This window comes from Oncorhynchus tshawytscha, linkage group LG02 (assembly GCF_018296145.1).
Source record: "Oncorhynchus tshawytscha isolate Ot180627B linkage group LG02, Otsh_v2.0, whole genome shotgun sequence".
Lineage (NCBI taxonomy): Eukaryota > Metazoa > Chordata > Actinopteri > Salmoniformes > Salmonidae > Oncorhynchus > Oncorhynchus tshawytscha.
The window spans coordinates 59,687,067-59,696,497 of record NC_056430.1 but is presented as its reverse complement, the minus strand read 5'-3'; the positions used below and the strand labels follow the sequence as shown (position 1 = coordinate 59,696,497).

The 9,431-nt window shown below is 39.7% G+C and overlaps 1 protein-coding gene across 1 annotated transcript in view; it reads left to right on the top strand.

The window, feature by feature from the left end:
- The first annotated feature begins 3,239 nt into the window (after nucleotides 1-3,239).
- The window catches only part of LOC112265849 (potassium voltage-gated channel subfamily H member 1), a 53,167-nt gene continuing 46,975 nt past the window's right edge, over nucleotides 3,240-9,431 (top strand). The window contains exons 1-5 of the mRNA XM_024443401.2: nucleotides 3,240-3,759; nucleotides 6,591-6,714; nucleotides 7,724-7,830; nucleotides 7,951-8,079; nucleotides 8,606-8,724. Coding sequence (XP_024299169.1) covers nucleotides 3,687-3,759; nucleotides 6,591-6,714; nucleotides 7,724-7,830; nucleotides 7,951-8,079; nucleotides 8,606-8,724 — 552 coding nt within the window. The 5' untranslated portion in view covers nucleotides 3,240-3,686. The remainder of the gene's footprint in view (nucleotides 3,760-6,590; nucleotides 6,715-7,723; nucleotides 7,831-7,950; nucleotides 8,080-8,605; nucleotides 8,725-9,431) is intronic.

Here is a 9,431-nt window from a genome sequence, read left to right as displayed (position 1 = left end):
GAAATAAAATAACCAGTCGTTTGGGTAGCCTCTTTTTATTCTGAATATTGTCTTTGGTTTGCCAGCAGATGGAGACAAATGACCACTAACCTATTTCGAGAGACCCCACAATTAATTAATTGTTTATTTGGTTTTCGAATGTAAGTTATTCACTGTTTACTAGGCCCATGTAACCTACTTATGTTTGAGCGGTGAATTTGAGAGAGTTTGGAGATGGTTTTGACCATTTGGGTATCCAAAATGGGTATAAGGGCCTAATTAACTGAAAATGTCAGTAGGCTAGGCCTCTCAATCCACATTGGTAGACCTCATTCCATTATCATCTGCCCAATCTATAAACTAAACTAAACTATGATGCAATTGTTGGTATTAAACACAAGACCCTTTAGATGGTCAATGAAGACAGACCCCAGCAGTGTAACATGAAGGAGGCAAACTGGATATGAATAACGATAAGTACAGTGCCTTGCGAAACTATTCGGCCCCCTTGAACTTTGCGACCTTTTGACACATTTCAGGCTTCAAACATAAAGATATAAAACTGTATTTTTTTGTGAAGAATCAACAACAAGTGGGACACAATCATGAAGTGGAAGGACATTTATTGGATATTTCAAACTTTTTTAACAAATCAAAAACTGAAAAATTGGGTGTGCAAAATTATTCAGCCCCTTTACTTTCAGTGCAGCAAACTCTCTCCAGAAGTTCAGTGAGGATCTCTGAATGATCCAATGTTGACCTAAATGACTAATGATGATAAATACAATCCACCTGTGTGTAATCAAGTCTCCGTATAAATGCACCTGCACTGTGATAGTCTCAGAGGTCCGTTAAAAGCGCAGAGAGCATCATGAAGAACAAGGAACACACCAGGCAGGTCCGAGATACTGTTGTGAAGAAGTTTAAAGCCGGATTTGGATACAAAAAGATTTCCCAAGCTTTAAACATCCCAAGGAGCACTGTGCAAGCGATAATATTGAAATGGAAGGAGTATCAGACCACTGCAAATCTACCAAGACCTGGCCGTCCCTCTAAACTTTCAGCTCATACAAGGAGAAGACTGATCAGAGATGCAGCCAAGAGGCCCATGATCACTCTGGATGAACTGCAGAGATCTACAGCTGAGGTGGGAGACTCTGTCCATAGGACAACAATCAGTCGTATATTGCACAAATCTGGCCTTTATGGAAGAGTGGCAAGAAGAATGCCATTTCTTAAAGATATCCATAAAAAGTGTCGTTTAAAGTTTGCCACAAGCCACCTGGGAGACACACCAAACATGTGGAAGAAGGTGCTCTGGTCAGATGAAACCAAAATGGAACTTTTTGGCAACAATGCAAAACGTTATGTTTGGCGTAAAAGCAACACAGCTCATCACCCTGAACACACCATCCCCACTGTCAAACATGGTGGTGGCAGCATCATGGTTTGGGCCTGCTTTTCTTCAGCAGGGACAGGGAAGATGGTTAAAATTGATGGGAAGATTTATGGAGCCAAATACAGGACCATTCTGGAAGAAAACCTGATGGAGTCTACAAAAGACCTGAGACTGGGACGGAGATTTGTCTTCCAACAAGACAATGATCCAAAACATAAAGCAAAATCTACAATGGAATGGTTAAAAAATAAACATATCCAGGTGTTAGAATGGCCAAGTCAAAGTCCAGACCTGAATCCAATCGAGAATCTGTGGAAAGAACTGAAAACTGCTGTTCACAAATGCTCTCCATTCAACCTCACTGAGCTCGAGCTGTTTTGCAAGGAGGAATGGGAAAAAATGTCAGTCTCTCGATGTGCAAAACTGATAGAGACATACCCCAAGCGACTTACAGCTGTAATCGCAGCAAAAGGTGGCGCTACAAAGTATTAACTTAAGGGGGCTGAATAATTTTGCACACCCAATTTTTCAGTTTTTGATTTGTTAAAAAAGTTTGAAATATCCAATAAATGTCGTTCCACTTCATGATTGTGTCCCACTTGTTGTTGATTCTTCACAAAAAAATACAGTTTTATATCTTTATGTTTGAAGCCTGAAATGAGGCAAAAGGTCGCAAAGTTCAAGGGGGCCGAATACTTTCGCAAGGCACTGTATATAGCTAAAGAAATGTCTATTTTTGTTCAACTTATTATGCAGGCCACTGTAGTGTACCACATCTGAGCTGAATTTCTGTACAAAACAGTCTTGCTTACATGCACTTTCCTGTAATGTAGGCTTACATCTATTCAATAGCAAAAACATAATATTTGGGGGGAGGAAGGGGTAAGTGCACTATACCACCATTGCCATAAGGGTGCAGACATAGTACAATTACATAAAGATAAACTGTTTACCCAAGATCAGGGGTCTTTTGTCACATAACATAATTTATGTAATTTCGTCACTATGCTACAACTCTCTTCAATCTGAATAAGCTCTATAGAATGTGATAATAGATGGTGCCATATTGAACTCGGGGAAACCACTAGGACTATCTGAAACTATCCTATCTCTCTGTGAGTAACTGATTATATGTTACCAGCAAAAAATATTGTAATTAGATTACATATACTTTTTAAATTCAGGAACTACTTTTAAATTCAGAAAGGATGTTTGTGGGGGGGAAACACTAACACCCTTGTTGTCTCAATGACATTCAAGGCAGTAGTGGAAAACGTTTTTAAGCTTGTTCCACCTGAGCAAGTCTGACCACAAGTCAGCGACCACTATGATGACATACCAAATGAGTTTGATGGATCCTTTTTGTCTTCTTCTAAAACTCTTTTGGTATTTGTTTCATTAGTACATTGTTCATATAGTCCCAAAATGGTTTGCATATCAGCAATCAAGTTTTCAAGATCTATAACTTTCAAAATACAGAAATACAGCTGGTATGATGCAAAACAGTTTGGGACTATATCAACAATGGACTAATAAAACAAATACCAAGAGTTTTTGGGTGGAGTGTTCCTTTAAAGGGAAAGTAATCCAAGAGTAACTGAAAATAATTAGATTAGTTACTGAGTTTGGTGTAATCCAAAAGTTGTCACTGATTGAAATTCTGGACAGGTAACTAGTAACTAACACATTACATTTAGAAAGGAGCCTAACCTACCCAACCCTGTTCCCTCTGTCTCTCTGTGTGTGTGTTGTGTCCAAATGTGTGGCGTTCTTGGGATGCCAGTCCTTGCACTTCTGAATACGGGCAACCTCCTCGAATTCCCCACAGTGGCATATAAACCCATGTTCATGCATCAAAAAAAGGCGAGGAGGACGCACAACCAACCAGTGTGAAGTGCAAGCTATAGCTGTGTTCTTTTCCACTGCGCAAAACAAAATCTAATTTCCAGTCAGTTTTCAATTTTTGGGTTCCAGGTGAAGGCCTAACCTGTGCTTCATAGCCTAAACGCAGGATTGTGGGGGTGAGGGTCTGTGGGGGTGAGGGTACCCATGTGCAAAGATGTCAGACGAGAGACAGGTGATGCGCTCTCTGCATGCATCCCGTCTTCAACAGAGGGAGCACAGCCACGGAACGTGCCGTCGAACAGCATGAGGTGAGGGATTCTTCCGCTCATCATATCTAAGCAGAACAGGGACCATGAAAGCAGCAGAGCGGCGATTTGAGCAGCTGTATCGTCCTACGAATACTCCAGACATCCTTTCACTCTAAAAGCGTTCTCTTCTTACCGACGTTGAATGACAAGGCGGAATGGCAGGTGGACGTCGAGGACTTGTGGCCCCACAAAACACTTTTCTCGAGAACATCGTCCGACGATCCAATGGTAGGAATGTGTTCGTTTTTATTTTGTAGGAAGAAAACTGCGGATGATAGCCTATTGGCCAATCATTGAAAAACAGCATTTAATTATAGCCAAAACTCCCAGGACAACTAACCGTCAATTGACACCGTTTTTAAACATTTTTGATTAGCCTATTTGATTTATACATTTATACAGCCAGCATGCTATAAAAATAATGATTAAACAATTCTAACTAATTGCATTTAATGGATGTTGTCTTTACAACAAACAACTCGAATGAATAGCTGTCTACCATTGGTATTCCTTACCAGTCACCTTTACTGCACCTAAAATAATCCAAAACATCCACTGTATTTCACACGATTTGCGCATTAAATAACTAAATTAGTAGATTAACATTTTCCTCTTGACATACTTATTCGATTCATGTTTTAAACCCAAATTACAAATTACAACAAACCAATTTGTTGGTTTGTGGAGGCACCCAGACTTGTTGGGCAAAATGAATCCGTTGACTTATTCAGAAAGTGACATGCTTGCCACGGGAGCTTTTGTTTTGGTTAATTAATTTATCTGTTTTTAACACTGTTTTTTGCCTCTTGCTTTAACCACTTTTCTTTTTAACTTTTCAGTTTGGACATTATCACATAGACAGACAGGTATAAACAATGTTTTAAAGTAGTGTCATGTCCCCTTTATGTTCTTCCCCAAATCATCCGCCATAGACTTGTTTGTGTTCTGTAGACCCATTTTTCTTTTAATCACATATGTTGAATAGCTTCACCCTCAAATATTCCCTGCACTTGCTTTCCCAGTTTTCATTCCTGATACTATCCTATGTGGAATATTCTCTAGTAGATAAACTCCCTCCAGTTTCCCTACTTACTCCCCATGTTTCCAAGGCGTTGTGTCAGTCGTGTGAAACATTATGTTTGACATACCCAATGTCTGTGATGTTCTCGTGATGGTCTCCTGATGGTCTCATGTCGGGCTATGTTGTCAATATGTATAGAATACATATTTTCTTAAGATAAGAGCGAGATTAAGTATACTGTAATGGGGGATTTAAGATCAGCGTTTATTGCCTTTTAGATCACAATGAATAAGATGACAGGGTGGACCTGATCCTAGATCAGCACTACTGATCTGAAACTCTTGAAACATCCATCCCCTGAGCGTGCAAGACAAGAGAGGAAAACATCTTATGTTCTCTCTACCCCCACCCCATTATAGACACATATGTTATGTATAATGGTACCAAGACCACTTCACAAATGGGGTAGTCCCCGCTCATAGTTTGCTCAAAGTTTTTCGGAATGGGGCAGCTAAGGTCGAAGGGTAAAACACCCAGCTGCTTGAAATGTGCTGGCTCATCACCTAGAACTGGGCCATTTAATGACACTGTAATGAATGTAGTCTTACAAGTGACGCCTGGCGATTAAACACAGCACCTTCTGAGGTCACTGCTACCGCTGTGTCACTGCCTACCGAGCCAATGATAGACAATGTTATAATGATTGGCACCACTGCCCCAGCCAATGGTAATATTAGTCAGGTTACACTGAAACAGACAAGACCCCATTTACCAGGCTTAAAGTTGTGGTACAATGGATACCGACACCTGAATCTGTCCAATACTGAATCTGTCCAATACTACACAAGAGGGATTTGTGGTGTTGTATCGTAACCCCTTTAAACACTGTCTAAGATCCAACTGGTTCGATGTAGTAGATTTCTGCAAATGAAAAAGTATGAAATAATCAGGTTAATATTGACCGATAATATTGGCAGATGATGTATTAGTCATATCGGCCGGGCTCTAGCCATAATAGAACTATCCTTGGTAAGACAACAGTGAAAGTGTTGGATTTTTCACTGTCACGTTTTCCCTCTTCTCTCAACCTTGTTGCAGTAGCCTCGGATTCAATTTCCACAACAAGTAAAACATCTTTGCCAATATGCTGTATATCATCATGGCAAAGCTTCAGATGCTTCCTTTCACCTGCTTCTATAGTGGAGTTCGACATGTATTTCATGTCCAATAAATTCTACATTCACATACTATAGTTGGCAGTACATATTTAGAAGTATGGTAGTATATTAAGTATGCTTCAAACGTACTAAAATACCTCACAATTGTAATAGCTGTGTCGTCAGCCTTGTTTTGGGTTGCACTTTATTTTACAGTGCGCTAATTTGTCTGCCTGATATTTATCTAGATAGAAAATAGATGTACGGTAGATGGTAAGTTATTACTCAACAATATGCCGTAATGCTCAGCATTACAGTAATACTTGGTTTTACCTAACTCTAACTTGTTAGCTGACTACCAATTTTGATTAAACATTTATTTTGATATATTTACTTTTAGAATATAAGGTACAAAACACAATCAACATAAATATTACAATAATGCAACATCTATGTAAATATACCCGGGTTAGCCAAAAGCTCATTTGAACCCATAGTCCCAGGGCAGGTAAGTAAGGGTAGTTACACAGCCACAATACACATACTCACTAAAACAATGCAAAATACCAATACATTACATCCAATAATATATTCTAACAACAACATATTCGTAATAAAAAAAACTATCATCAACTGTCACCTTACACACGAGGATCCACAGATAACTTATGTGTATAGCTTTGGATAGATTTGAGCCATGTTTTCAATTTAAATGTAAAAGTACAATAATGATTTCATGAAATAAAGACATGTAGGCCTACATCCAGTTACCTTATAACTTCCAAGTCAAATAATGAGGTACCAGACAGTTAATAGTGCTGTAGTAGTTTCTATCAGTTCTTTCTGAACCAGGTTTCAAGTTGTTTTCCCTCCCTGGGCAGATACCAACTTTGTTCTGGGCAATGCCCAGATTGTGGACTGGCCCATTGTGTACAGCAACGACGGCTTCTGCAAGCTCTCCGGTTACCACCGTGCTGAGGTCATGCAGAAAAGTAGCACCTGCAGGTACTTATGACTGCATTATGGCACCACTGATTTTGTGGGTCAGCATTTTGTTTCACTGACAGCAATACTATACAGTAGAGTATAAATACAGTATATCTACATGAACATATAAACATATCGGGCTGGTTTCCTGGACCCAGATTAAACCTACACCTGGATTTAAAGGGGCAATCTGTATTTGCTACATCCGTTTTTAGATTTAAATGATAATATATACCCATTGATTCTTGAATATAACCTTCTTGAAGATGCCTCATTAGCTTTTCAAATGTCATACCCCATCAGAACCCAAAATAAAAGCTTTTTTTTACTCCTTTGTTTGTAAAGATTGTTATTGTAAACAAACACTGTATAGCCTCAAAACATGGTAAAAACAATCATTTTAATACCACAGATGGTCAATCCTTGTATGCATAGCGCTGTCCATGAATTTGAGAGTGATCAAATTTCTCTAAGCCCCATCCCATAGCTTGTTAACCAAAAACAATGGCAGGGTGCCCGCTTTATTGTCTGAACTGCAGATTGCCCAATTTAAAGGCATACTCAATGGAAAATATATAATAAAAGGGATTTTTATTCCTGGAATAGGCTTAATCTGGGTTCGGCAGACTGGCCCATAAACGTATAAACATACAGTACATTCTATACATTAGTAATCGTATTGTTACTCCAATACAAATAAGACATAAGCTGACAATGTTTGTTCCATGCAAATTCAGGTTATTTCAGTCTACAGCAGTCAAGTGTTTTGGAATGGGAGAAAACGCTATAGGCACTAAGGAATTCAAATGTGCCTCTGAAGTAGCACACATACTTTGTATTTCTGTCAATTCAACATGACATTCGCTGTGAACAGTGCTTATGCAGATGGCTTAACCATGATATTTGTGAGCCGCAATGTTTTTCGTGAGGCCTTTGTAGCTTTGGATAATTTGTTTCAAGAATCTGAATGTATTATCCAGTTTTATTTGTGTTGTATGTGAATTAGCACCAACAATGCCATTTTCAGTTTCATGTATGGGGAGCTCACAGACAAGGAGACGGGTGAGAAAGTGCAACAGACCTTTGAGAATTATGAGATGAATTCGTTCGAAATCCTCATGTATAAGAAGAATCGTAAGTGTTTCTTTGCTCTCTGTTGATTGAATCATGTCGAATGTAATTGCTACATCAATTACTTATGAGATACATTAGAATATGAACAGATATCGTGACGTCATTTTGTGTTTCCTACAGGGATGCCGGTGTGGTTCTTTGTAAAGATCGCTCCTATCAGGAATGAGCAGGACAAGGTGGTGTTGTTTCTGTGCACCTTCAGTGACATCACTGCGTTCAAACAGCCCATTGAGGATGACTCTGTGAAAGGTTGGCGTGACACTGAATTTGAGACAATCTAAGGAAGATTCTAATGAGGACAGGATCAAGCTGAGGGTAGTAGATACAATTGGTTTTGGAGAGCTACAAATGTGGGTTGCTGACATTATTGAGAGAAATACCACAGTGCAGCATTTCACATTATGACTTCCATTTTTGTCTGATAATTTGAGCCAGTAATGTTGGACTTTCTCAGAATTCCGAATCAACCACTAGCTAGCCCTTGTCTTTAGGCAGTTCATGTAGACCTGAAAGAGATGGATAGGTATACGCATATGGTAATAGTTCCATTTGCCATCTAATAAGCTATGAAGCATTTCTGCAATATTGAGCACACCTTTCAAATCTTTTCAGATTTACAGATATGCCAAGGGAGTAGTAGCCTGAAAATTCAGACTGAATTTAGCTCTGTGTCACATTTGTTGAAATGCAGCATGATTCCGTCTTGATTTCAAGGCTAAAGGGAGTGGATATGGGTTGATTTGGTGTTCCACATTTCTTTGACTCTGTCATTCAGGATGGGGTAAATTCGCTCGACTCACACGGGCTCTGACCAGCAGCCGAGGAGTGTTGCAGCAGCTGGCGCCCACCGTCCACAAGGGCGAGAACGTCCACAAGCACTCTCGTCTGGCTGAGGTAGAGTGTGTGCCTCTGTCCCTGTTGATAAGCACTCATCCGCCTAAGTGTTTCTGGAAGGAGCAACAGTCTCATATTTCCAAGCCAGCTTCTGTTTAGCTTCAGATGAAATGCCTAATCCTGTCCCCAAACTCACTCGCTACTTCTGAGATAAATTAAGTGTGTCTTTCAGTTCCCACGCAGTTGACCGCAAGCCCTTGGCCACCTGGGCAACTGTAACTCTGCAGACAGACACAACTCTAATATGAAGGATCACTCTATATATAGTCCTGACCATAAACCCTTATGGCAGAAGTCCCCAATTACATTCAGCTGTGGGCTTGAGCGCATGGTCGGGGGGCAGGAACATAATTATAAATAATTTGTACACTGCAAATTGACCGCAAGAAGCTGAAACAGATATAGTATTTGACAAAGAATTTGTCCCGTGGGCAGCCCATTGGGGAACCCTGTCCTATGACCTTTGCTGTGGAGTTGTGTAGCCTAAATGTACATTTACATTACTCATTTAGCAGACTCTCTCATTCAGAGTGACTTACAATCAGTGCACTAACTTATAATCAGGGGATAAAAGGACCGTGATGTCGACAAGAGCAGGATTCAATTAAATCTGCCTCAGCAATGTTTGACTTGTTTACAGACTTGATTATTACTGTACACTATTTTTATTCTGAATAATGGAGCCGTCTATGCTACTGTCTACAGTG